The sequence below is a fragment of the Lates calcarifer genome, linkage group LG19 (assembly GCF_001640805.2).
Source record: "Lates calcarifer isolate ASB-BC8 linkage group LG19, TLL_Latcal_v3, whole genome shotgun sequence".
In the NCBI taxonomy this organism is placed as follows: domain Eukaryota; kingdom Metazoa; phylum Chordata; class Actinopteri; family Centropomidae; genus Lates; species Lates calcarifer.
Genome location: NC_066851.1, coordinates 24448014 through 24475637, shown reverse-complemented (window position 1 = coordinate 24475637; position 27624 = coordinate 24448014). Strand labels below are relative to the sequence as shown.

The 27624-nt window shown below is 42.6% G+C and overlaps 4 protein-coding genes across 6 annotated transcripts in view; 2 read left to right on the top strand and 2 right to left on the bottom strand.

Moving 5' to 3' along the window:
• The window catches only part of LOC108873345 (zinc-binding protein A33-like), a 98586-nt gene that overhangs the window by 26904 nt on the left and 44058 nt on the right, over positions 1-27624 (top strand). The window lies entirely within an intron of this gene.
• Positions 240-4580, top strand: LOC108873347 (dehydrogenase/reductase SDR family member 13). The gene is made up of 6 exons (XM_018661507.2): positions 240-406; positions 1015-1133; positions 1612-1735; positions 2307-2479; positions 2974-3127; positions 4172-4580. The coding sequence occupies exons 1-6, from the start codon at positions 280-282 to the stop codon at positions 4429-4431; spliced, it is 957 nt and encodes a 318-aa protein (XP_018517023.1). The 5' UTR covers positions 240-279; the 3' UTR covers positions 4432-4580.
• On the bottom strand, positions 4787-9916 carry LOC108873348 (matrix remodeling-associated protein 8). Of its 2 annotated transcripts, XM_018661508.2 has the most exons (8): positions 9283-9916; positions 8575-8841; positions 7748-7918; positions 6802-7137; positions 6310-6417; positions 5782-6109; positions 5373-5708; positions 4787-5282 (listed from the first exon to the last, which is right to left on the bottom strand). In XM_018661508.2, exons 3-7 carry the CDS (start codon positions 7782-7784, stop codon positions 5672-5674), a joined length of 846 nt encoding a protein of 281 aa, XP_018517024.1. In that variant the 5' UTR covers positions 7785-7918; positions 8575-8841; positions 9283-9916; the 3' UTR covers positions 4787-5282; positions 5373-5671. The 2 variants fall into 2 exon arrangements, with proteins under 2 accessions (XP_018517024.1, XP_018517025.1); XM_018661509.2 differs by lacking the exon at positions 7748-7918.
• On the bottom strand, positions 10656-26512 carry coch (coagulation factor C homolog, cochlin (Limulus polyphemus)). Its single transcript, XM_018661511.2, has 15 exons — positions 26363-26512; positions 24230-24297; positions 24094-24138; positions 21615-21771; positions 19231-19364; positions 18631-18699; positions 18029-18094; positions 17508-17655; positions 17302-17405; positions 16718-16944; positions 16503-16617; positions 16002-16145; positions 15750-15906; positions 14525-14619; positions 10656-14429 (listed from the first exon to the last, which is right to left on the bottom strand). The coding sequence occupies exons 2-15, from the start codon at positions 24261-24263 to the stop codon at positions 14257-14259; spliced, it is 1668 nt and encodes a 555-aa protein (XP_018517027.1). The 5' UTR covers positions 24264-24297; positions 26363-26512; the 3' UTR covers positions 10656-14256.

Sequence of the window (27624 nt, the reverse complement as noted above, 5' to 3'; positions counted from 1 at the left end):
CCCGCTCCGAAGTTTCCGAGTCTACCGTGGTCCTGAACGCAGCGTGAGCCTCTCTCCGGGGTTCAGTGGGTGAAAGGTCAAACAGCGGCAGCAGAGTTTCAGTCCCACGTCAGAGCTGATCGATGAGGAACCGGTCGGACCGGACCGGTGCTGTGATTCATCCTCCGCCCTACTCAGACAGGAAGAACCGCTCCGACAGGTGAGTCCCTTCAGGTGTATAAAGGACGCGTCTCTGCTCCTGAGTCCGTCAGTGATTCTCAGGTGGTGCCGGGACCGACCATGTTTCACCTGCTGCTGCTGGCCGGGGTGCTTCTGGGAGGATACATCGTCCTCATACAGACGCTCTTCAAGAGATCCAAATGCAGAGGGAACGCAGCGATGGCGGGAAAGACTGTCGTCATCACAGGTGAGACTGCGGGGGGCGGGGTTATCACTGATGACAGGTGAAAAACTGAAAACCTTTAAATGATCAGTGTGCACACGATTCTTCAAGTTGACAATTTAAAAAAAGTTGAGTGTTTTTTAAATTTTTATTTAAAATCTTTTTTAGGAAACAGAGTCGTTCAGTGGAATAACCACAATATAAACTGTTTCCTTCCACTGAACCTACATTTAAATACCACTGAGAACCAGTCTAGGTTTTACTGGGACCTGATTCTTTAACTAATGATCCTGTGGTTCAGTGTTCAACCATTTCACTCTGCTTAAATAGTAAACATCATCTGTCAGTCTCAAAGTGAATGTGTTGTTATTGGGTCATGATCTCGGTCACACCCCCAAACAACAAGGAGCTGATTTTTTTTACCTGAAGACCAGGTGCAACACAGGTCTGAACAGGTCTGGGAGAAAATGTCTTCACATGATGATGATGAGGAGCAGATATGATGCTCATGATGCCGGTGTTAAAGGAAACACATCAAACATTTTGTCATGTAAAAATGCTCCCTGCAAGCCAAAAGCCCCTGAACGCCTCGATGTTTTACAGAGTGCTGACAGTTGGTTTTCTCTCTGCAGGAGGGAACACCGGCATTGGTAAAGCCACGGCACTGCACCTGGCCAGGAAGGGAGCCAGAGTGATCCTGGCCTGCCGGAACCGGGACAAAGCCGAGGCGGCCATCGCAGATATACAACAGGTAGGAAGGAAGAGAAGAGTGGAGGGTTAGATCTGATCCTGCTGAAGGATTTTTATCTCTTGGACTTGGTTCCTTCCAGAACAAAACAGATGTTCATGTCTTCTCCAGCTCTCTGAGTCAAATACAGTTAAACAAACAGATAATAAACATCAGCAGCCACAGCACAGTTTGTTGGGACAATAGAAAAAGGTGTGACTGCAGGGAGCTGAACTACATTCCTGTATTAATGTGAGTAAAGGTCTGTTTCAGCTGAACGGAGCTAAGGAGGTGAAATGACGGGTCTCCACCACTAAGCTTCCAACTGGTCTTTCATTTAGCTCTGAGCTCTTCTACAAAAGACATTTAACCAGAAACACACTGACTCTAGGACGAGGAACAGGAAGTGCTAACATGCTAACTGACGTCCTGGTTTTAGCATCAGTCCTGCAGGACTCTGTCTTCAAGTGTAAGAATAAGAAAAAGAATCTTTTTATTGCAGGAAACAGGAAGTACTGACGTTCTCTACATGCATCTGGACCTGGCCAGTCTGAAGTCGGTCCGCTGCTTCGCTGAAACCTTCCTGAAAACGGAGTCCAGGCTGGATCTGCTCATCAACAACGCCGGTACACACACACACACACACACACACACACACTGACTCTGAAGCAGGTCCCTGAACCCTGTTACAGACCACAGACACCTCTTCGTGGCAGCAGAGACGTCTCTCAGGTTCACTTGCACAACCAGACTGTCAGCGGAGATTCCCTCACTCCCTTTTTAGAACAAAGGAACCTCTGTCCTATTGTTTTCATCTGTAATAAGCCTCGACAGATTTAAACCAACGACTGGAGGCCTCTCTCACCTGCATGTGTGTGAACTGAGGGAGGAAACCACAGGGACAGAGAATATTCAAAGTGAATTCCTAGAAAGGAGATAACTCAGTGTTACATAAGACTCATGTGGTACACCTGTGTCAGGTACAGAACCGCTGCATGAGGATGTTGTAACTTTGATTCTCAGTGTGATTAGATCATGAATAGTTTCACCTGAGTGACGGGCTGAGCCACGTCACTGAGCTCTGTGACTTTTAAACCAGAAACATCCACAGTTCAGTTCAACCATGCATCAGAATGAACTTTGTGTTCAGTGTCCTCATGTGATTTTACCTGCTGGTCCCGTCCGTGTGTCCTGCAGGTCTGGTGGCTGACGGCCGGACCGAGGACGGTTTCGGCATCGAGTTCGGGGTGAACCACCTGGGTCACTTCCTGTTGACCTGCCTGCTGCTGGAGAGGCTGAAGGAGGCGGGCGGAGGACGGGTGATCACCCTGTCCTCCATGGCTCACCGCTGGGGACACATCGACTTCGAGGTGAGCTCTGAAAGAAAAACTGTGTGGTACTTTTACTTCAGTAAAGTATCTGATTACTTCTTCCAAACACACTAGCAGATGGAGGCAGTGATATTCCAGCAGCTCCTGGTTAAATCCCTGTTTTTGTGAGTGGAGTTCTTCTCTCTCATGAATCAAATGACGACCCCTCAGATTTATCAGGTGACCCTTTGGAGGGGCCTGACCCTGAGGTGACTCAGGTGATCAAACAGACGTGGGAACATGTTGTTACTCAGCGTCAGAACTGGTTCTTCTCTGTCAGGATTCCTGTGTTCAGGTGTGACGTAAGCTCACACGTCGCACAAAGACATTCCTTCAGGTGTGTGTGCTCTCACCTGCAGCTCGAGGCCTCTCTCAACACCTGGGCACGTGAGTCATCGCACGTCTTTCTGCGGTGTCACCTGTGGCTCAGTAATGATGTCTGTCACTCAGGTGATCCTGTGGTAACAATGCCTTTGATGTTTGTGTGTTGTCAGGCTCTGGCGGTGAACAAACACCTGGGCACCGGCAGGTACAGCTGGCAGTTCTTCCAGGCGTACTGCAACAGCAAACTGTGCAACGTCCTCTTCACCCACGAGCTCGCCAAGAGGCTGAAAGGAACCAACGTCACCTGCTACAGCCTCCACCCAGGTGATCCACGCTAACACACTCATTCTTAACATTATTTTACCTGGTGTTCATTGTTCCAGTGCAGAGAATGCTGCATGTTCAGAACATCCCTGCACTCCTACTGTACCTGAATGCTCCCTCTGTCTGAACAGTTCTGAAACACAGCTCACAGAACTACAGGCAAATGAAAAACATGAGTCCAAAAACCAGCAAGTCAGTTAGCATGTTAGCATGTTAGCACTTCCTGTTCCTCGTCCAGAGTCAGTGTGTTTCTGGTTAAATGTCTGAAATAAGGTCTGTGGTTTTAACACAAGCTCAAGACATTTTCAGGTTTTATTCTCCGACATAAAATGGGTCAGTAAATCCCCCACTCCTGATGTTTGAAGCTTTTACGTGTCTTAAAAAAGGCGGTTGCTAACGAGTGTCTAAATGAGACTACAGAGGTTGTCGGGGACGTTAACATGAAAACCCATCTACTCACCAGTCCACCTTTACAGCCTCGTTGTGTTTCTACTCACGCTCTTTCAAACTCTCACTAACTTTCGAAGAAGAAAGGCTTTTGTAGAAGAGCTCAGAGCTAAATGAAATGACCAGTTGGAAGCTTAGTGGTGGAGACGTTGACGTCATGTGACCGTGGTGTAGTTGGTTTATAGCCTAACATTAGCTTCTTACTTCAAACATCAGAACAGTGGTGTTCATCTGTGAAGATGATCTGATCAACTAAACCTGAAGGATCAGAAACTTTAGCTGCTCACTGTTTATTTTCTGTGGAGGAACCAGAGTGATGCTGACTTCAGGTTGGACTACAGAAATCACTTTATATAAAGAGTAACACTGGCCAGATTACCAGTGTTCACCTGCAGATCAGATCACCCCTGATCACACCCAGCAGCTTTATTTTTCACTCCTTCTAAACAGAGTTCTCTGTGACTCTGATCACTGCTGGGTGTGGTTACAGGTGCATCAGAGTACACCTCCAACCACACCCAGTCCTCACCAACTGTGTTCTCTGCAGCTTCCAGTTTATGTTGCCTCCATCATGGTTTGAACCGTCTCTCCCTGCAGGTGTTGTCCGTACTGAGCTGTCCAGACACGTCAGCCTGTGGCAGAAGATCTTCATCGAGCCCGTGGCCCGGCTGCTGTTTCTGGACCCGGAGGCCGGAGCTCAGACCACGCTGCACTGCGCCCTGCAGGAGGGAATCGAGCCTCTGAGCGGGCGCTACTTCTCCTGCTGCGCCGTGCAGGAAGTGTGTGCCCGGGCCCGGGACGACGCCGTGGCCAGAAAACTGTGGGAGGTCAGCGAGAGGCTCTGTGGACTTTCTTAAGGTGGACTGAACACAAAGGACTTTAAGATTTCCCTCTACCTTAAACAGATTATTAAATGTGTGAGCGATGAGCTCCTTTAGTTACAAACTGTTCTGTTACAGTGTGAGAAGTTTCTGTCTGAACCAATGTAAATACATTAATAACAACACTCTGCAGTGAAGCATCTTTTATTTTAATATTCCTCTCACGTTGTTGGAAAGTGACACCACAGACTGCTGCTGCTGAGGCCACAGAGAGGCAACAGCTGACGGAGTGTTTGGTCTCTGCTGCCACCATGTGGCTGAAGTCTGAAACATTTTCTGGACTCTGACACAATCGGATAAAACCAAGGCTTATTGAGGAGTGGTTCCTCTCGGAGCCTCCTGAACAGATGTTCTTCATACAGAGTCCAGAGAGCTCAGACTTCTGTCGGTAACTTCAGCTCAGAAATCAGAACTCCTGACGAGGAGAGGATCAATGTGTGTGTGGTACAGAAGCAACACATCTGTCCCTTCACTGAGCCTCAGTCTGAGCCTCAGGTCACAGAGGAACCTGTGGACTGTGGAGGGTTGCTTCATTTTCCTCATTACACTCACATCCTTTAGCTTCAGAAACATTTTCAATGCAGGACTTTTCCGTGTATTTTTACAGTGTGGTCTTAGTACTTTTACTTCAGTAAAGGATCAGAGTACTTCAGGGTCACTCAGGGTCAGACTGAGGAGTCTTCAGCAGGTCTCTCTTCATCTTGGTGCAGTGGTGTTAGACCTCGTCCGGTCTGTCAGGGTCCTCCTGGTCTGGTCTGGTCACAGTGACTCCACTGCTGCCTCCTCCAGCAGCTCAGCTGTAGCAGACTGCTCCTTCACCTTGGAGACTGAGAGGACAACAGACAGCAGTGTCAAACAGCAGCAGTGATGATGATGATGATGATGGTAGGAGGAGCAGTGACCTCTGAGCCACTGACCTTTGACCTGGTACAGCACGGTCTTCTGTGTCAGGATGTGTCCGTCTCTGTGGACGGTGCAGACGTAGGTTCCTCTGTCACTGTAGCCGGAGTTGTACATGGTCACACTGAGGTCTCCTGATCGCAGCGGGTTGTCGTTCATCTTTGTGCGGCCGCGGTAATACTCCTCCTGTTGCTCCGGCTGCTCTCTTCCGCCCTCATACACATACATCACCATGGTTTTGGGTTCGGAGCGTCTCCATTCCACTGCTGCATCCTGAGGCAGCGCAGCTGAAGTGGTGAAGGGCAGTGTGACGGACTCAGCCCACTCCCCGACCTCCACCACCTCCAGGACGACTGAGAGGACGACACAGCACCACGTCAGTTTACAGACAGCAGCAGCCATCTGACCTGTAGCTACAGTACTGACCTTTGACCCGGAGCCGTACCACTCTGCACCCAGACGTCTCGGTCCTTGTGGACGGTGCAGATGTAGGTGCCACTGTCTCTGTAGCAGGGGTCACTCAGGGTCAGACTCAGCTCCCCTCTGTTTACAGGGTTGGTCTCCATCTTTGTTCGGCCGCTGTAAAACTCGTCCTGTCTGACACGGCCGTCGTTGCCGCTCTGGTAGGTATGGACCTTCATGGGCTCAGGGTCAGAGCGGCTCCACTCCACCGTGACGTCCTCAGGCAGCTGAACCAGGGTTTTACAGGGAAGCTTAACACACTTCAGCCCCTCCTCCACCTCCACCCGGGAGACTGGGAGGACGACAAAGCACAACACATAAACTGGACCACAGGTCCTCACAGGTCCTCTCTGCAGGACTCATCTTCACTGTTTGATCAGTCAGTCATCAGGACATGAAACTGCATTAGACCTGCACACACACACACACACACACACACACACACACACACACACACACACACACACACACTCTCTCTCTCTCTCTCTGCACCTGTGATCACGTTGTTCCAAAGATACACAGCAGTGAGCACAGCAGCGATGACGACGACCACCAGCAGAACCAGGAGAGCCAAGGCCTCAGCTGGGAACGTGAACGACTCTGTGAGACACAAACAACAACATCATCCTCACATCTTCATTTCAAAGCTTCAGGACACATTTTCACACACGAGTCGAGAAATGGCGTCTGATTCCGCTGATCGATGAAAACTTTTTCTGCCGAAGCTGAAGCAGTTTCTGTTATTTCACATGAGAGGTTAGAGCTCTGCCTTTTCTCACTTAGAGGAACGTGGGATCTTATTTTCATGTCAGCACGAAGGGCAGCGTCTCCTCTGGTTCAGTATCTTGGTGACTGGAGCACCTCTGTGGGAGGAGGAGGTGGAGGGAGCTACGTTCAACCAGCTGCCATGTGATCAGACAGAAAGTTCTGTTCATCACAGTCATCAATATGACCTCTGACCTGTCTGTGACCTTCGTTCCTAACCTTTGACCTGCAGCTGGACATCAACCCGTCTCACTTCGTGTTCGCCGCTGCGGACGCTGCAGGTGTAGCTGCCGCTGTCACAGAGGCGGGGCTTGTTCAGAGTGAGGCTGAGGTCTCCGGTTTCCAGGGCGACAGTGGACATGGCCGTGCGGCTGCTGTAACGCTGGTTTTGGATACCGGGATCACCGCCTTCCTCCCGGTGCTGGTGGACGGTCGCAGGGTTGAGATCGAGGCGGCTCCACACCACCACGGGATCCTCAGGTATCCTGGATATCAGGCATGGCAGCAGGACAGACTCCGCCCCCTCATACACCTCAACACCTGAGGCCTGTGAAACTGAGGAGACAGACAGCTTCTATTTAACTCACCCTGTCTCACATGACCTCACTCCTTCACGTTATTTATTGATTAGTTTGAGCCTAAAAAATACATCATTATAAAATATAGAACATGTACACACACCTGTCTACCTACATAACCTCAGACACACAGACGCAAACAGAAGCTGAAACTCTGACTTCTCCTAAAACTCAAAGCAGATAAACAGAATTCCACTGAAGACATGAACAAAAAGAAAATGTATAATATGAATCATATTCATAAGCTGAGGATGTTCAGACTGTCAGACACAATAATCTGATCAAAATCAGTTCAACCGTTTCTGTTCATGAAGGATGAACACTCAGCTGGTACGTCTGGCTAATATAAAGATTTACACATGTATACGTGTACATGTGTAAATAAATGACATTCACCAGCTGCAACATTAACTGCAGACAGACAGACAGACTCATACACTCATACATTCATTCCTCATGTATATCTAGATGCTTTAGTTTTGAATGCAGGACTTTGACCTGTGATCAATAAGAAAAGATCTGATTGGTTTCTGCAGCTGAACTGAATCAAACTGTGATCATGAGAGTAAAGAGAGAGGTTATCTCACCGTGCACGAGGATCACAAACACCAGGAACACCTTCATCCTCACAAAGAAGAACGTTTGATTCTTCTTTAAATCACCAGTTTGTCTCTTTTCTCCTCCGAACGATCGCTCACAAGGAAACTTCTACTTTCAGTTTGAGGTGTGTAAAGTGTTTTTATTCTCCTCCACACAAACTGTTGGAGGAATGTGACACAACAAGTTGAAGGAAGAGGAAGCAGCTTTACCTTTCACTTTCACAAACAACACAACAACAACATTTAAAGTGCCTTCTATCAGACACAGATCAGCATTAAAATGAGACAGAAACAGGAAGAGTGTTGGATTATTTCTGATATGAGCACTGAAAATATTCAGCCTGTAACAGATTATTTTCTCCACTTGTTTTAGCTGCTAAATGCTCCACTCTGTTGACCAGCTGCTCTGTCTGTCTGTCTGTCTGTCTGTAGTTAGCTGCAGTTGCATGTATTATTAATATAAGAATATATGAACATTTGCTTCACAAATGTGAGAACTTAATAGTTTTTATGTCACGTGCTAGTAACTTAAATATTGTTGACTGAACAAAACGAGACTTCTGTTAAATCTCCACAAACAGATTTAAAGTGACCAGGATGCAGCACAGAGTTAAAAAAAAAAAACACAAAATGGCGGCAGTGACCACAAAAAGAAACAGACCAAGAGCTGCTCATTGAGTTTTCATCCGACCGACAACTCACACAGGACACAAACACGCTACAACCCGGGCGACAACAGACTGAACAACAGAAACTGTTAAAAGAGAAAGCTAATGCTAACACTCGCCGCTAATCAGCTAGTTTGTTAGCCTTACCTCCGCCACAGGTGTGTTCAGTGTCCAGTCTCATCGTGTTCGACAGAAACAGCTCCAGAGTTTGTTTTAGCGTCCACACCTCTTCAGTTACATTTCCAAATGAAAAGCGACGAAACTACGACCCCAGAGTTAACGCCACTCTCTCTGCCGATCTCTTTTCTCCTCGCCACTGGTCGCGGCTGATGACGACACAGGTAAACAAAGGCAGACAAAACGCTGATTGGTCGGTTGATTCTTCGGTCATCACGTAGCGCGCTCCAGCGGCATCTGGCGACAGAAAGATAAACTGCAGCTGCAGGTGTTTGAACAGTTTCCAAACCTTATTTTTCATAAAGAGAAATATTTTATTATCACACATGTTTAAACAGTTTGATGCCGATAAATAAACAGAGGAGTCTGAGCTACTGTCATTGTGGTTTAAATATAGATAAGTCATTCAGGCTCTTTGTACAAGATGTGTTTGAGTTGCTTGTCAACTTTTCCTCTGCTGTAACTCGTGAATTTTGAATTCCTTGTTATCATTAAAAAATTAAAAAATTAAAAAATTACACTTTAAAAGACACAGTGGTGGAAAAAAAAAACTAAAAGTTCAAACAAGTCAGGAAGAAAAATGGATAATAATATCAATCACATCTGATCGGGTGCAGATATTAAAGGGTGTGATTATGTGTCATCACACTGTGAACTGAATATTAAAGTGTTATTTACCCTGAGAGTGGCAGTAGATTCTTCTCCTGTGGTTTACATGTTGGTGGAGCAGTTACTCTGTGAAAGAAGTTACTGAATCATGTGACACAGAGAAAATGAACAGAGAGATAAACAGAGAGTATGATGATAATATTAATTTACACAGCATTTTAAAGTATTTTTTAAATTAAAATAAGGTTTGAGGGTCTGTGTAAATTTGCTCAACCTTTATCTGCTGTTTACTATTCTGTCGCCAGGTGTCGCTGGAACGTAAAACCTGATGACGTCACATCGGTAACACCCCCACCTAAACCCTCCCTGAGCGGGGGATTTATCGCCGGGTGCGGTGGCGCGCGCCTGTAATCCAAGTCACCGGGAGGCTGAGGCTGGCGGATGGTTTGAGCTCAGGGGCTCTGAGCTGCAGTGGACTGTGTCGAGCGGGTGTCCGCGCTAAGTTCGGTATCGATATGGTGCTCCTGGGGGAGCCCGGGGGTACCAGGTCGTCTAAGGAGGGGTGCACCGGCCCAGGTCGGAAACGGAGCAGGTCAAAGCCCCCATGCCGCTCAGTAGCGGGATCGCGCCCGTGAATAGACGCTGTAGTTCAGCCTGAGTGAAATAGCGAGACCCAGTCCTTTTGTTCTGTTTCTACTGATCAACAAACAGCACGCGGTCAAACATCACGTGTTTATATGATATAAAGGATCCATCTTTGTTTCTTTATCTCTCACATCCTCAGCAAACCTGCAGAAAGCAGCGCTGTTTGTTGGTCCTACAGCGCCTCCACCTGGAGCAGAGGAGTAATGACACCAACCACACACCTGGCGCTCTGCTCCCTGATCAACTTCACACAACAACTAGATTAAAAAATAATACAATCTGACTGCACTAACAATGTCACTTTACCCAGTTCTAACTACATCCAATGAACTGCAGAACAGATTCTTTATTTTTCCTCTAATCTGCTCAAAATTCAACAGATTCAGATTCAACAAATGTATGTGCTCTAACACTGCCACCTAGTGGACACTGAGGCGACACACAGCATTAAATAAAACTATTCCGTATTATCAATGACTAATCAGTAAACTACAGAAATGTAACTGTTAATAATGTCAAATCAACTTTATTTCTTATTCAATCAATATTATTTATCCCTGAATTCAGGCTGGGATATTAAAGAGGTGTTTTCAGTTTGTGGCTAAAATAATAATCATAAACAGCAATATTATAATAATAAATAAATATGTGTGTCCAGTCTGAGATTTGTTTAGACTTCTGTCTTGTATCTGTTTGTTGTTTGCTTCCTGTTATCTGCAGGTTGGACACCAGATGGAGACACGTCCCTGTGCAACAGTCTGGGCTTCAGTAACATGAAGACACCAATGGACAAGCTGTAAAAATAACTATTTTTTATTGGGAAACACAAGAAAAACAGGTAATAAATACAGAAAAAGGACAGAATTGTCATTTAACACCAAAATCCCATCAGAGGTTTCATTTACACAGAGACAAAGAATCTGATTTCTCCTGCAAACATCACAGATTAGATGAACCATGAAGGTCATTTTAGCCTTTTTAACTAAATATTCTGTATCGTTCAGGCTCACATTCAGAAAACTTACTTACATGGTCATAATTTAAGCTCTTTTCCAAAATTAAAAAACAGTTTATAGACCAATCTCTGTGGATCCTGGCTGTGTCAGGGAGAAATATTTATCTGAATTTATTCATTAACTGTTCAGTCAAATGAAAGGAACATAACATTAAACAGTAGCTGACATTAGAGCTCGTGTTTAAGGGACATCAGTTCAAGACAACATTTTTCAGACTGAATTTAAAATTTATCCACATGTTTCTGTCCAAAATCAAAAATAAGCTGCAGTAAGTGAAGTGGCTCATTTAGATCAGATCTGACTGTCACTGTTTATTGTGTTCCTCTGTAACTGATCAGAGTAGAAACAGCAACCTGACAGATCAGTTCCTACTGCTGCAATAATAAGTGGCAGATTGATTAGTTTGTTGATTTAAATCTGTATTTTCTTTTAAACATCAGCTATAACACACATTTTTAAAGTGGCTTTTAACAGACTTTAATTATTTTATACAGAATCTACTGAACAATATGATTTTCTTTGTTAAATCTGATATTTTATTAGGTTTTATGATTTATTGTGTAATTTTCATACTGTCCATCGCATCTTTTTAACAAAAGCACTTCGTAACTGTTGCTGTCACTTTTCAATGAGCAGCTTGGATTTAATGCAGTTATAGATTTGATTTTGGACAGATACACAGATATACTTTGGATTCTGCAACCCTTAAAACAAGTTCAAATGTCAACAACAGCATTTAACACTATGCTTTATCAATATGTGGACACAAATTTACTAATTTCTGATTATTGATCATTAATTTGTTGTTTTTCCTCCATGACACATACAGAGCTCTGCAGATGTCTAAGAAGAATATTTTATTATTTTTTGTTTTGATTAATTTGGATATAAAAATGGAACATCGTGATGGACAGATTTGGCACATTTTATTCAAGTCTATATAACAAAAATAAATTGATTCCCTCTGTGCACTGACTGAACAGACTGAAGATTTAAATTGGTATTTCAACGTCAGTCTGTGTTTCTGTTGACATCGTGCTGTGGCTCTGTCCTTGTAAAAAATAAAAATTAAAAAAAAGATCATAGAGTAGAGTTTAAGAAAAATACAGAAATCTACAGGTTTGGCAAATGTACATCAGGATAATTACAACATCGACAGGGATGGAGCTTAAATCTTAGACCAGAGAGGGAGAGATGTTACTCTGAAAAAGTCATCTGGTTTTTTATGATATAAAATACAAATAGAAATAGATTAAAGAAGTGGCAGTGTGTTTTTATTATTACAGATTAGGTTAAAGCTTCTGTCATAACTCAGGTTTTACTCACTAGATCATATGACCAAACTGCCTCACTCAGGTGAGGGGATAGCACCTGCTGAAGAAGGCCACAAACACTTGAAAGCTCTGGGAAAAGCTAGTGAGTAAGCCTTGAGTGTTGTGACAGATAAATGTTCCAGAGTTCAGGAATATACCTCCATGCTCTAGTTTAAAGCTGAGGATTGTTTTTGTCTGAAGATAATTCAGGAAACAATCTGAAAAACACTGAAATAAAAGTGATTTTTAGCTCAGTCTGTGTACATAAACAAATTACAATTAAAAAACTAAAGGATAAGTTTTAAGGAATCCGTCTCGTTCTGCGTCTTCTCCAGAGTCAGATAAGAAGGACAGACAAAGACACAAACGAGAGGATTTCTCAAAACGTCCAGCAAAGAGACGAAAACCTTCGTCCCTGATAAGCAAACACGTTAAGCTTTTCAAGATAAACATCAGGCGTTAGTCATGAGAGCTGTTTAATCCTGTGAGTCTGAATCATTCACTCCTTCACTGTTCACTCAGATAGTGTGTTGATGTTAAAAACAAGTCTATATGAGAGTCACATAGATCATCAGAATAAATTTTGCAATCTTGGTTTAAAGAAACTTTAATTAAAATTTGTTTTGTCAGAGCTGTTTTTCTTAATAATGACTTTAAATTATTAACAAATCTCTTCATTATAAGATTCAGATGTTGTCATTATAACTTCCAAGGTAAAGATGTCATGATGTAAAGATGTTGTAATCATGGATGATGTTAGATACACAAGGTCCATATTAATAATTACAAGAAAACTATTCAGTTACACGACACAGATTTCATAATTATGAAATATTTGCCTCTGAATTTTGACGTACATATGTCACAATAACTAGAAAACTATTTCATAATTACCCTTTTTTATCACAGAATCATGAGATGCAGATCTCATAATTACATATTAAATACATAAGTCATAATTTCAAGAATACCGATGTATAAAATATGTTGTTTTTATTTTGTAATTATGAGATCCAGATCACATCATCATGAAATAGTTTTCTTATAGTTAAGAGTCACAGATCTCATCATAATGAGATACAAATCTTATAATTATGGGATTTTCATGGTTAAAGTTTAATTAAGTACCTTATAATTGTGAGTAAAGAATCACAAAGTTGATTTATTTTGTAATTAGAAGGTATGGATTTCTTTATTTATTTAATCTGCGGGTTCATTAAAGGATTCAGCTTGGTTTCATTTTATAGTTAGGATCTGTCTAAAATGTTATTTAAACTTAACTTAAAATCAGTGACATTAATTTAGTTAATGTGATATCAGTGATTTAATTACAGGTTGTGCAACCACTAATTAAATAACAGTTTTAGTAATTTTTGATCTGTTAAAAACACACTTCCATTGGACTGTACAGTGAGGAGTGAATGATTCTGGTTTCTGCTGTTAATGATGATGATGGTGATGATGATGATGGTGTTTGGTGATTTTCCAATGTCTCCTTCATTAAATAGAAAAAATATTTTTGGTGTATAAGAGGATCTTTCTATGTTGTGAGCCTGTTTATGTACATGTGTGTTCATACGTACGTATCAGTATCAGTGGGTATATGTGTGTAGCATATATACAGTGTGTGCATGTGTGTGCTGCTGTACCTCTGTCTTAGTGAGGACATTTTACATAATGGGGACATTGGTCTGGTTCTCATTTCTTCAAAGCTTTAACATTTGCTTTTAGGTTCAGGTGTTGGGCAAAGTATGTCAGTGAAGGTCCTCACAAATATACAAGGACAAGACCTTTCTCTTGTGTATTTGTGAGGACCTGTTTTTCTACATGCAAAGTGAGGACATTCTTGAAACGGCTATTTCAGAGTTACAGTTTTAGGTTTACAGGCTCTGCAGTGTATGTTAGACCTAACAAAGATAGAAATACATATGTGTACTTCTATCTTTGTGAGGACGTTTGTCAGACTTTGTTTAAGGGTTTGATGAGGTTAGAGTTAATGTTGTCATCACAAGTGCAGAAGTACAAATGTGTAAATGTGTGTGTGTGTGTGTGTGTGTGTGCGTGTGTTCTTAGTTTTTCTCAGTGAAGTCTCTGCAGATGCCACGGACCAGCAGAGGGACCAGATCGGCGAGGCCGGTGAACTCTCTGGTGAAGAAGGTGTGGCTGTCCTTCGGCTCCGATGCCATCACTTTGAGGTCCTCCATCGGGGCCCAGGCCACGCCCACGGAGTAGATGGTGATGCCTGGTGATTGGTTGACAGGAGAACCAGGTGATATGAATGAGATGTGACCTAAAGAACTGAACAGAAACTGCTGTTGTTTTCACACACATACAAACCTTGTTTCTGTACGATCAGCGCCGGATTTCCTACATCATCGTACGACTGGCCGTCTGTCACTAGGACGAGGAAGTTGCGGCCTGGTCCCGCCCGCCTGGCGGAGAAAAACGACAAATTAGGTTAACTTCTAATTCAGGCGTTTTTCTCCGCCACACACAGTGAATCCTGCTGACATTTCTAATCTCGGCAATCTGTTACTGCTTTATCTGATCAACAAACTTAATATGTGTTATCCAGGACCGTGCTGCCTCCTCAAAGGTATTTTTGTGATTCCATTGTCTTTTTGCTCCAGGAAGAACCTCTAGCATTTTTATTACCTGAAGGCTACTGTAGGTTTTCCTACCTGGAAAGGGAGGAGTATACAGCTGCTATTACATCGTACACACTGGTCCTTTAAATCCAATATGTCCAGTGATTTTGGGTTTGAGAATTTAATTACTCTGTTAACAGTCAAAACATATTCCTGTAACACAAAATTCTATTTTTGTTTACTGAGAAGAAGAAAAATCACAGTTTGGATGAGTGGACATTGAGTGTAGAGATTGTTGTGTTTTAAGGGGTCACAGGCCAAACAGATCAGGAACTGCTGCCTTAAAGGATCAGTCTGGTATTATTCTATATTTTTGTTATTGTCAACAAATCTCATGTGCAGATCCAAACCAACGTGTTTGTCCATCTCTCAATCCTTTCAGACTCCCCTCGTCTGTCGAGCTTGTCTCTAAGCCCAGTGGTTCCTACTGAGGACATAAATCTGTATATATTTAAAGATTAAATCTTTGAAAACAACTCAGAAATACACAGTTTCATTCTAAAAGTAGACTTACATGCAGCTATCATGAAGTCCAAGTACCTGACACAACCTGAAATCAAAGACTCATCAACTGGAAGCCTCCTAGAATTATCCATGTTGAGACATCTTTAAAAACATCTCACAAATGTAACATCTCACAAAAAAAGCTTAGTAATTTCCTGAAACAGCTGCTCACTGTAGTTTTTACTAAACAAATAGGAGGAAGTAGTGCGTTAGTGCATTATTTAGGAACTATTTTCAGTGGCGGATTAATCCATATTTGTTGTGTGATGTGTGTGTGCGTGTGATTAATTCATTGTTGGTTCTTCTCATAGGTTTTGTTGACAGAAGAAAAATACAGAATGTGAAGATGTGTCCTTTAAAATTTTTTGGTTGGATACAAACAACAGCTGCCATCTCAGGTGTGGCGTTACTTGAACAGCTTCTCTGCGGTGTACAAGATGGCTGCTCCTGTGGCCGTTCCTCCGCTCATGTAGGGGATCCTCTTCACGGCGTTGAGGGCGTCCTCTTTCTTGGAGTGGTCAAACAGGCCAAACTCCAGCCTCTGGTCGTAGGTGAACTGCACCGCACCTGCAACCACCAACACACAGTCATCAATCCATCAGTTCATCAATCAGCTCATGAATCAATTAAACCACTCGCTGCTTCCATTTTGTGAAGCTGACCGATGTGAGCTCCCACGTCTGAGATGTCGAAGCCGTTGGCGATCCCAGCCAGGAAGTCCAGGACCAGCTGGAAGTTTGCCTCCCCGACGCTGGACGATCCGTCAATCAGGAAACCGATGTTGACTGAGTTGTAGCAGGTTTTACCTGAAAACAAAACAACTCACCTTTTACTTTATCCAGGGTTTCTGCATGTTCCAAGTTACATTTAATACTTTTTAAGACCGTTATGAAAAAATTTAGTGCATAAATCCTTAATGTTTTTCAGACTTTTTAAGGCCTTGAATTCAGATTTTTACTTCGTAGACTTTATGAGACTGTGGAAATCCTGTTAATCTGAAAACTGATGTGGTGATTGAAGAGCTGCAGCCAGGACTTTAGAGTTAAGGAGGTGGTCTTTGTTCCCCATCAGATTCCCACAGAGAAACACTGAAGTTGTGACGTGCAGCTGTGAGAGTCAGACAGGTGTGTTATAGTGTCTAACAGGTGTGAAATGTGTCTTACTGCAGAGCAGGCCGTCCAGCGAACAGAGTCTCTGACTGAGAGTTTTGATGTGTTTGGTGGTGCTGAACCAGCTGGGGATCATATAGTTGAAGAAGCCGTTATCTTTACACACCGCCTGCACCGGGAGAGAAGAGGACACCCTGCTGTCATCAAAACTGAACTTCCAGCTGCTGTTCGTCTTCACATCGTCGGATAAATGGAAGTGAAGTGTGAACCTTCTTCATGAAGTCCTTGTCTCGCACCATGGGGAGCTCATCAGGCGCCGGTTTGGCCACAGACACCAGGAAGACGTTGATGCCGGAGTCTCGGGCGAACTTACCCGCCTGCTCCAGGTCGTCGGACGGCCACCCGTCGACCAGCACCACCATCACCCGGGGGTGTCCCCGCCTCCCCCCCCTCTCCTGGACGAAGAAGGTCTCTGCTGTGTGCATGATGGCTTTACCTGCAGGAGGCCGAGGGGAAACGACGAGATGAAACGGTTAAATTCTGTTTCTACATCATTTATTTCAACAGCTTGTCTCTGAGTCGCTCAGTTTCTCCTCTAAACTGTTTGAGGCCCAGAGGGTTTAATGTAGTATTTCACAAAGAGAAGCACAGATTAAAGAAAAGAATGAGACAAGTCTGTGCAGCAGAACGTGTTAATCACCTCACAGTCCTCAGTGAATCACTGAACACAAAACAACTTTCACTGTTGATCATTTAAGTACATTTGCTTATGTACTCTTACTTGAAGTGGAGTATTTTACATTGCTCTGTGTGTGTGTGTGTGTGTGTGTGTGTGTGTGTGTGTGTGTGTTACCTGTGTTGGTGTCTCCTCCCACGTAGGCCAGCTCCCTGATGGCAAACAGCAGGTCTTTAGGCTGAGTGTAGTTGGTCAGTAGGAACTCTGTCCTGGGAGAATCACTGCACACACACACACACACACACACACACACATTAGTACTCATGTGGGCCCACGTTAATACATCAGACCAGTCAGACCTCAGAGGTTTTAATAGTCCTGACCTGGCCTGTATCAGGCCTATGTGTGGTCCTGTTGGTCCCACTCTCAGCGTAGCGACCAGTTTGGAGACAAAGTTCTTCTGCAGGCTGAACCTTCGCCGCCCGATGTTGTTGCTGCTGTCAATCACCATGGCGATGTCCATCTGACAGTCTGCACACACACACACACACACACACACACACACACAGTGTTCAGTAGCTGACAGAGTGGAGGAGCATGTGTCCTTCCTCTGATGGACCTTCAGTAAAATCTTCTGTGGGTTAATTGGGGACTTTTATTTTGGAGGGGCACTAACATATCCTGTTTCTCTCAGTAACCTTTAACCTTTTACACAGCACAGAGTCACATCCATACATGCTCTGGATCATGGTCCTGATGTCGGAGCTCTGTCCTGACCGACTGAGGACGTCTGCTGAGGTTTAGTGGAGTTTATCCAAACCTCTCTTCTTCTTACACATTTAGAATTCATTTCAATAAAAGACAAAAACAAGTAAAATCTCTCAAAACAAACACAAACTCAGACCTTTATTTTCTCCTACAGGAACTTTCTTCACTATGGGCTTCTTCAGTGGTTTTTTTGCAGGTTTTTCTGCAACACAAAACACACACACACACACACACACACAGACACAGACACAAACAGAGGTCAGCTGAGGTAACAGTGTGTCTGGTGGAAACATCACTCCCATGTAAACCCAGCTGTGGTGCTGACAGCAGCAGGAGACTGAGCAAACTTCACTGGCAAACTATTAAACACACTGCAGTTTGTAATGACGTTGATCTGACTCTGAATCCACTCGTTTTTATTCTCACTATCCTTCCTGAAAATGTCTCAGAGAGTCACTGCAGCGACTTGTTGAGGATTTCGTTCCCTGTAGCAGAGAAAGTGACGGCGGGCTCCTGGTTGAAGCCGAAAGCTCAGAGTTAAGGACACGAAGGAAAGAGTTTCTGTCAACAACAAATGAATCTTCCTGAAACATCATCAAATAAAAAAGAGGAGAAATTGAAACAAGAGCTTCAGCTTCAATATTTACAACCAGAGTTTGAAGAGTCTCCTGCAGGTTAAAGTCTGAGTGAGTCTCTGGAGTTCAGATCTGTTGTATGGACTGAGCTGAGGTCAGTTACCTGGTTGTGCTGCAGGCAGAGCTGTGGTACTGGTCTCACTGGTCAACTCCAATGGATTAACAACAGGCTCTGGTAACACACACACACCACACACACACACCACACACACACACACAATGAGTGGTTTCAACATTTCAGAGGCAGATATTACATTTTTCCTGCATTGTATTCAGTTAGTTTTCAGACTGAAGTGTGATGAATCATCACAGATTAAACTAATCTACCCAAAGCCACTGCAACACTGGAGTCCTGCAGTGGTCTTCACAGATCCACACAAAACCTGTGACCCAGACGGGTTCAGATCCACCTACTGTCACGGGTCCTGGGTCTGCTGAACATATGTAAGTGTAATATGCAAGTGGATCTGAGATCCAAGCAACGTATGAATAATTCTTACTGTAGCTGAAAAGAAACAGTTCTCTTTATTTTTTTAATTACGATGGGTGGGGGGCCTCCTGGGGTCATGAATTATAAACCGAGCTCTGTGTGTAATCCATACCCACAGATCTAAACTGTGAACGTGGATTTAAGAACCTGTGCACAGAGTAGGAATCTGAGAGCGCAAACCAATCAATGAACCGACAGTGTGGCTCCACCTACTGGTGAGGCTGAAGGAGGCGCCCCACTGGGACAGGGCCTGGGACTGGATCCCGTGGGCGTAGGAGCTGATGTAGTTGTGTCGTCCGTGCAGTTTGTGAACCTTGACGGGACCTCCGGACGGACCCAGCACCCCCCTGCAGACCGGACACACACACACAAAACTTAAAGCAGGAGAAAGAGACGACACAGACACCAGCTCCACAAACATTTAAAGGATCATTCTGTTGTTTTACAAGCTCTGTCTTATATCGTGGTTTATTATCTCTCTTTATAACGACACTGTCTCAGTTTCATTAGTTCACTCAGACACAAACCAGTACTCTAAAACTGAAGTTAGCTGATTAACAAGATTTTACTGGAAATGATTCTGATACTAACTAACTGATGGAGTTATTTTTTTCAAGTAAAGATGGTAAAAATTCACAGGTAGCAGTGTCTCTAATGTGAAGATTTGCTGGTTTCTTTGTTTTTTTTTATGACAGTAAACTCGACATCTTTGGGTCTTTGACTGTTGATCAGACAAAACAACAATTTACAACAATTTAATTATGTTAATATGTTGTTTTCCCAACTATATCCAGTGTTTCCTGTTTGTTCATAACTTGATGCACTGAAGAAAAAAAAGAAGCAATTTTATCAAACACTTTACAACAAATGAGCACAAACTGAAGCACTGAAGGACTTTGACATGAGCAGAGCAACAAGATGGAGGAACCAACATAGCAGATACTGAGTGATGGAAATTTCAGACAAACTTGGGATTAATCTGTTTCTAAAGTTTCTGAAATAAAATAAGCTCTGAAATCAGAGCAAACAGGCTGAAGTCGTGTTAAAAGGAAGATCATGGACAGAGAGTCAAACTAAAACAGTGTGATTTCCAGGAAATGCAAAGTAATTCAATTCTGTCTGTTAGAAGGTAAATTGTTTAAAAATGAAATGATAAGCTGCAGTTTAGCATCAGAAAATCTGAAAAAGAAGAAAATCTTCACCTCTGGCGTGACATGCCTCCTGCTGCTCCCACGATCCTGCTCAACAGCTGTGGTTACATTTAAGATTTATTAGTCTTATTGGCAGTCTTATTGCTTATTATTTATCTATCATTACTATTAATTAATGAATATTACTTACATCTCTGTATTTTGCTACGTTCTCGTTCCCTTATTCTTTCCCTCCTTGACATAAGGTCGGTTGCGATTTGGTGCTTTATAAATAAAAACAGACTCTACCAGATTCAGACTTTCAGATTTTTAATGAAGCTGAATGAAGAGAATTATTAAGAATGGGAGGGAGCAGTTCTGTAAATATTTATCTAGTTTATTTTAAATGAACAAACGGTCAATAATCATAGTTTTGAAAAAAGAAGTTGAAAAGGAGGAGATTTCTGACAGGGAGTCTCCACACTGACGCTGAGCTTTACATAAAAAACATCTTAAAACAGGAAACGTTTAGAGGGACTCTTCAGACAGAAACAGACAGATGACAGGAAGGAGAGATATGAAGGAGAGAGAGGAGGATGCTGAGGGAGCAGAGCTGCTGCCTGTGTTTTTCCTCTCAGGGTCGGGGCCCCTGGAGGCCCTCTGCAGAGGAGGGACGAGGTCATTCAGGGTTGAGAGCTTAATCCTTCAGTCCTGCACATTCCTTCATGGTGTTGGTGTTTGGTCGAGGGTCAGCAGACAGCAGGACTCACGCTGCTCATTATTATGTCACATCTACAGCTGCTGCCGGCAGCAGAGCGGAGCGTCTGATCCACGTGTCTGTAAACCTACACCAGCTCCGGACTCCACCTCCACCTGAGTCTGACAAACTCCATTTCAGCCAATCAGCTTTGACTGGATGGCTTTACTCTGACTGAGCTACTACTCTGACTGCTGCTTCTCTGTGATATGTAACAGAAACATTTGGTATTTTTCAGCCTGGCTTTTACTCTCGGTCCTGCGGCCAACCTGCCTACAGCCGTTCAACAAACAGGTCGGAGGTAAGAAGAGGACACAGAGAGCTGAGGTCGTTAGAAAACAAGAAGAGATCTGACATTTCTGTTGGGTTCATGTGTTAATGAGAGGAAGGTTCAGCCTCCTCATCGCTCCACACTGATCTGATAGGGTTAGCCTTAAAATGTATAAGACAGTCTGTGGTCTGTGTGAGACTTAGATCCACACTAAACCAGGCCTGACTGCCTCAACAGTCCCACCCTGAGGACACCTGATCAGCACCACCCTCAGCCTTTCCCAAACTCCATCTGCACCTCTATCACTCGGTCCTGAACTCTCACCTTCAACCAACTCCATCATGTCGTCCTTTAAAACCCCTTTAGTTTGACCCTGCTCAGAAACACACATGAAGTCTGACACAAACCAAAGGACCACAGAGAGACAAGAGAGTCTTACCTGTGCACAGCAGCTCCACACACCGAGGAGACGGAGGCGTAAACTCCCGTCCCAAACACTGACACCCTCCACTGGGTGCAGTCTTTAGGACATAAAACCACCACGCCGTCCTCCGCCAGGTCGGCTCCACGGGTTGCACAGGTCACTGGGTGCAGCACTGATCAAAATATTAGGAACACTTCACAAAATTAAAAACTATTCCTTCAACATTTGTTGATATGAACTTTTCATCCTTCTCGTTTCATTATGTTTTTCCCTCTCTTATATTAGTGATTTTTCAGTGTTTCTCTTTCAGAAATAAAATATTCTTTTCAATATTTTAGGCACAACCAAAACTCTGAAGAAACAAAAGTGTGTTATTGCCATGGTGATGATGTGATCGCCTGGTTTTTGCTTCCTTTAATTTGTCACTGACGTACTGACAGTTAAAACCATCAATCAAAAACTGGGAAAAGCAACAGGACGACGACAGGGCATAAAAAGAGTTTACTGTTACGTAACTGTATTCATGAGAGAGTCAGTAATTCATTGAAATACAGTCAGAATAACAAATCAGCTCTCTGAGAGGACTGACAGCGGATAAAAGGAGCTTTTCATCTGTTTCATCTATTAAAGAACAGACGTGTGGTTAGTTTAAATTTCAGACATTTTTATGATTCGGGCTCAACATAAACATGGGAAATAAAATTCTGAGGATCAATAACAAGCCATACAGCGAGGTTTAAAGTTACCTCCATCTGTCCAGAGACACTGAGGGACTGTTTCTGAAAATAATTCATCAAAATGAAAAGAAAAGAAGAAGAAGAAGTGGCAATGACGGACGCACTGAGGTTTTCCATTGGCAGATCAGAAAAGAGGGAAACATATGAGACGCTCTCTCCTCGTTATTCTCCTAGCAACATGTGTATTTCTGCTCATGTTTATATCACATTAACACATCTTAGTTACTGATGCTCAAACAAACACATGAATTTTCCAGATCACATTCCTGCACATCCTGATGAACCTGTCAGATTTTAACGAGCCTTCCTCTCGTACCACCCTCAGGACGATTGATTGTGGCTGTCAGTTTGAAGAGGTGAAATCACTCAGTGATTCACAAGAAGAAGAAAAAAAACTGGGATTAGAAAGTCAAAGAAAATTTCCACTTTCAAGATTTTTCCATTTGACGTCATTGTTTGGTCACCTGGACTGTAGGCTGAGGAGTTAGCTGGCTACAAGAGTTAGCATATTAGCCAACAAAATAATTGCGAAAGAGCAGATGAAGCTGAGTTTGAGTTTGGGTGTTGCCAGGATTAGAGACAAAGTCATGAGAATAGATGCCCTGTGCACAGAAACTCTGCTGCACTGCTCATATGTATCAACAGCATTTATCTCATAAACTAATTCAAAAATGAAGCTACAAACTTTGTTTACGCTTTATATAACTACTATGGTTTATACTTTGGCTGACTTCTTCTATATGTTAAATGTTCCTGTACTTACTTACTAACCCTCAGATTTATCTCCTGATCTCTGGATCGATCCTCGGGTTGGGAACGATTCCCATGGAGGCTCAGTCAAAATAACTGTGAAGTTCTGGGAGGAAATCAGTTTATTTTAATGGAATCACCATCATCAGCAGACCTGCTCATGGAGTTGAAGATAATCTGTGCTGAGCTTTCACACTGAGTTAAACGTCAAGTCATCTGTAAACCATCCTGACAGAGTCCAACAGGAGGAATCTATTTAAGATGTTTTAATTCTGCATAGGGCTTCAAATAGCAATTATTCTTTGTTTTGTCTCTAAAACGTTAAAAAATGCTGAAGAAACCCTGTCAAAGTCTTGTCTGAACCAACGGTTCAGAATCCAAAGATATTCAGTTTATAACAATTTACGACAAAGAGAAACATTAAATCCATACATAAGGATATAGATCAATCAATTATCGACATAGTTGTTGATCATTTTTCTGGTGATTGATTAATTGATTGATTTAACGTTTCAGGTCTAATTCTACATTAACTCCTCTCTGGTGTAAACTTTCTTTTTCACGTCTGTTTTACCTCAAGTGAAACTTCCACAGTCAAACAGCTGCAGCCATTTTCTGGTGAGACCAGCCCTATGAATTTAAAGTGCCACTTTTTTCCATATCATGTCTGTAATTAACACTGCGGCCTCTAGGGGGCGCCCACAGGACTGTTAGTGTTGGTTCTTTGTGGTCTCCATTTCATTTTAGTCTTTCAGATTATTTTTGCTTTTCTCCACAACCTGGATCAGTAATGTGATGTAGCAGACCAGCACAGACAGGTTTGTGCTGTACTCATGACGACCCTCACTGACTTCCTACGAACATTTTTGTAACCCTGACCTAAAAATATTTTTTTGATCTTTACCATAAGTCAGATATAACGGTGTGCGAATCAGCAGACAGGAGATGTTTCTTTTTTAAATAGGAGAAACAAATACAGACAGATGAAAATGTGTAAAGAGACTGACCGCTGGATTCTGACCCAAACGTTGAAGAGATCAGGAGGAGAAGGCCTGCAGAGAAAGACAGACATCACATTAGTCTGGCATCAGATACATCAAACTGACAGAGACGGAAAAAAAGAAAGAAAATAGAGCGGTGTACCTGTCAGAGGCAGCAGGGCAGACAGCAGAGACATTTCTGCACTTGAAACACAGACTGACCTCAGTTTACTGTGAAAAAAAACAGTCAGTAAATATGTTAATATGTGAACACAGTCAGTAAACAAGTCAATACATCTGTCTGTATAAATAATACATAAGACACTGTGAAGTCCAGTCAGCAAAACAGTCAGTAAACATACATACAGATAAGGCAAACTGTAGATTAACGTCTTCATTAAATCAGTCAACAAATTCAGTCATTTAGTACAGAGTGAGCAGACTGGTTGGTTTAACAGGTAACTCAACAAACTGGTCAGCCAACAGTCAGTCACAAATGAATTTTAGTGTATAGATACATCAGTCAGTAAACCAGTCAAGAAATCAGTTAAGTCAGCCAACTAGTCAGTAAGTAATTAAACCGACAGATATAAACTGCTAATTGCTAAAACTGCCAGTCGATGAGTGAACCAGGCAGTAAACCAGTCAAAAAAACTGCCAATAAAACTGATCATGCACAACTATTTCCATTCAACCAGTCTGTAAGTGACTCAAACCACCAGTACACCAGTTAACCAGTCTGTTAACCAGTCTGTTAACGAGCCATAACATAAGTTACAGTCGTTAAAATGTTAGGAAAATAAGCAAGTCAAAATCTGCAAAGTGGTCGATAAATTCAAATATGTGATACATGATCATACTGTACTAAAACTGTAAACCAGTCAGCAACATTATGCAATAAACCAGTCAAACAGCTATTCAGTAAACAATCAGTCACTAAATTAAGCAATATTTTTAAGTTTCACCAGCCCGTAATTAAACCAGTTATCTATTAATTTGTAAACCCTAACCAACAAACCAACCAGCCAGTCAACTGATTCATATCCATGAGACACGATCTTCTTATTTAAAAATCAACCAGCAAGCCAGTCAGTAAACCAGGGAATAAGCAAAATCAATTACTCAAACAGTTATAGATCAGTCAGTAAAGCAGTTCAGAACAGAACTAACAGCAAGGTAGTAAACCAGTTACCCGGTCAAAACACCACTTAAATTATAGGTAAACCAGTAAGTAAACCAGGTGGTAAACAGTCAAAAAATGTCAGTACCAACCAAACTGACAGTTCATTTGTAACAAAAGAAGCAAGGTAAAGCAAAGTTAACTAGTTCATATACATGAGACATGACTGCAGTGTAAAAATACAACCAGCAAGGCAATAAACCAGTTAACTAGCAAACCACTTCAACCAGTGTGTAAACCAGGCAGTTAACAGGTAAACAAGATAAGTTATCAGGTTAAGTCTGGTTAGGTCAACATTTATCTCAGTAAACCAGTTAATAGAGTCAATCAGTAAACAATACACAAACCAGTCAACCAGTTATTGGTCAGTTAACCAATCAGCAAGTTAGTGAAAAACCAGTCAACAAGGCAGTAACTTGCTAACCTAGTCAGCACTCCACTTTAGTAATGGGTAAACCAGTCAGCAAACCAGTCAGTGGATAGCTAAACGAAGTCAGTCAACTAATGAGGTTGAACTCATTCAATAAACAGTAAACTCTTCAGTAAAGCAGGCAGCAAACTGGGCAGAAAACCAGACAGTAAGTAGTTAAAAAGGTCAGTCAACTAGTAAATAATGGGTTGACTAGTTCAGTTAACTCAGTAAACCAGTCATCAACTGTAGGTCACTGAACCTGTCAATCACAATAAACAGTCTAAATCAACACAGTCAGTGGAGAAAAAAACAGTCACTAAACTAGTTGTCAGAAGGAGGAAAGAAACAGCTGGTAAGTAAACCTGTCAGTTAACCAGTTAACAGACTAACAAAGCAAATCAGTTAACAATGTGTAAACCAATCAACCAATTACTGGGCAGTCAGTAAACTAATCAGTCAGTTTGTAAACCAGTCACAATTTAACCAGCCAGCAGGTAGACAGTCAGTAAACAATATGTAAATAGTTATCCTATAGTTGGTCAGTCAGTAATCAGCCAGTTAGTGAAACAGGCAGTTAGTGAAGTCCTGCTTTTTGGTTGTAAATCAGCCAGTAAATCAAAAAACTTGTTTGTCAGTCACTAAACCAGTCATTCAGCCAGTCAGTAAGATTCTCTGCGCAAAGAACTCAGTAAACTCAGTCTTACTGAGTGTTTCTTCAGCAGACGCCTCTGAGGAAAACTGTTCAGACTGTTCAGAGTTTATTCCCTGGAAGCAGCAGCAGCAGGCGGTAAGCTGATGATGCTGAGCCGGTGTCGATCGCCCAGTGAGAGAGAGGCAGCCCTTTAAATAAGCTCTTACACACACACACACACACACACACACACACACACACACACACACACACACACACACACACACCTACCTTACAGCTGTGACATCAGAGGAGGTGGGAGGGGCTTCAGTGACAGGTCAACCTGAGAGAGAGAGAAAATGAGAGACAGAAAAAAAGGGAATGAACAACTGCTTTTCTTTTCAGAGAGACGAAACAAATAACCAGAAATAGACTTTAATCCAAAAACCAGAAACTGAACAGCACAGAGTAAACAAAAAGACAGCAGCATCGTAACAATGTCTATCAGCACAGTACCAGTCTGCCAAGTCAGCCACCAACAAAGGTCAAACCAGAAAAGAACTCATACACATTTTCTCCCTTTGTGATAAAAACTGATTCCAGACAAGCAAGTATGATTCTTTACATTTAAGTTCGCTCCCAGCTCCAGAAGTCAAGAGAACCTCATTCAAAAGTCCAGCTGATCTTTGGCTGAGAACTGAACATAAAAGAACGTAATTAAACAGAATTAAACAAGTGTAGACTCTGAGAGCTTAGAAACAAGGTCCTATGTCGCAGTTTTTCCTATTTGTTAGAGTTCTGTGAATCTACTAAACTGAAGGAGGAAACATGAGCAATGACACAAAAGATGTAGAGGATCATCTGAGATGAGCTGACATGTATGTCACATATATCATGTGCTGTCACTGAATCCTTGAGTTGTTTTGTTGTCATTTTGTTGAAGCCTTGAGGGTTGATCTGGAGGTAAAAACAAATTCCATGTTACAGAACAGAAAAAAACATACACCCTGTCTTGTAATTCAATGAACATGATCAGACTGACTAAATATGTTATTTGTCACATTCTTTTTTCATGGCACCCAATATGGTGGTGATTGTCACGGACAGAATCTCTGGGGAATGTCCGGTATGACAACCTCAGAATTGCATCTCTGTTTTTTCGTAGACAACATGGTCTTCTTCGTTGGTCAGGACAAGATAGAAAAAGAGGTCAACAGGCAGATTGGTGCAGTGTCAGATTAATTGGTTGATCTGTTTTTCCAACTCATCTCATGTCCACAGGGATCACATACATATAAATAAACATCGACTTGGCTGACTTGACTTGGCAATATC

Bases quoted from the DNA above. Each gene is read 5' to 3' on its own strand.
- LOC108873347 (XM_018661507.2), top strand. From the start codon at position 280: ATGTTTCACCTGCTGCTGCTGGCCGGGGTGCTTCTGGGAGGATACATC. The intron at 407-1,014 runs GTGAGACTGCGG...TTCTCTCTGCAG, and splicing joins AAAGACTGTCGTCATCACAG to GAGGGAACACCGGCATTGGT. The intron at 3,128-4,171 runs GTGATCCACGCT...CTCTCCCTGCAG, and splicing joins CTGCTACAGCCTCCACCCAG to GTGTTGTCCGTACTGAGCTG.
- LOC108873348 (XM_018661508.2), bottom strand. From the start codon at position 7,784: ATGAAGGTGTTCCTGGTGTTTGTGATCCTCGTGCACG. The intron at 7,138-7,747 runs GTGAGATAACCT...CTGTCTCCTCAG, and splicing joins GTTTGTGATCCTCGTGCACG to TTTCACAGGCCTCAGGTGTT. The intron at 5,709-5,781 runs GTCAGTACTGTA...TCGTCCTCTCAG, and splicing joins GGTACGGCTCCGGGTCAAAG to TCGTCCTGGAGGTGGTGGAG.
- coch (XM_018661511.2), bottom strand. From the start codon at position 24,263: ATGTCTCTGCTGTCTGCCCTGCTGCCTCTGACAG. The intron at 24,139-24,229 runs GTACACCGCTCT...CTTTCTCTGCAG, and splicing joins TGCCCTGCTGCCTCTGACAG to GCCTTCTCCTCCTGATCTCT. The intron at 18,095-18,630 runs GTAACTGACCTC...TTTGTGTTGCAG, and splicing joins TCTGCCTGCAGCACAACCAG to AAAAACCTGCAAAAAAACCA.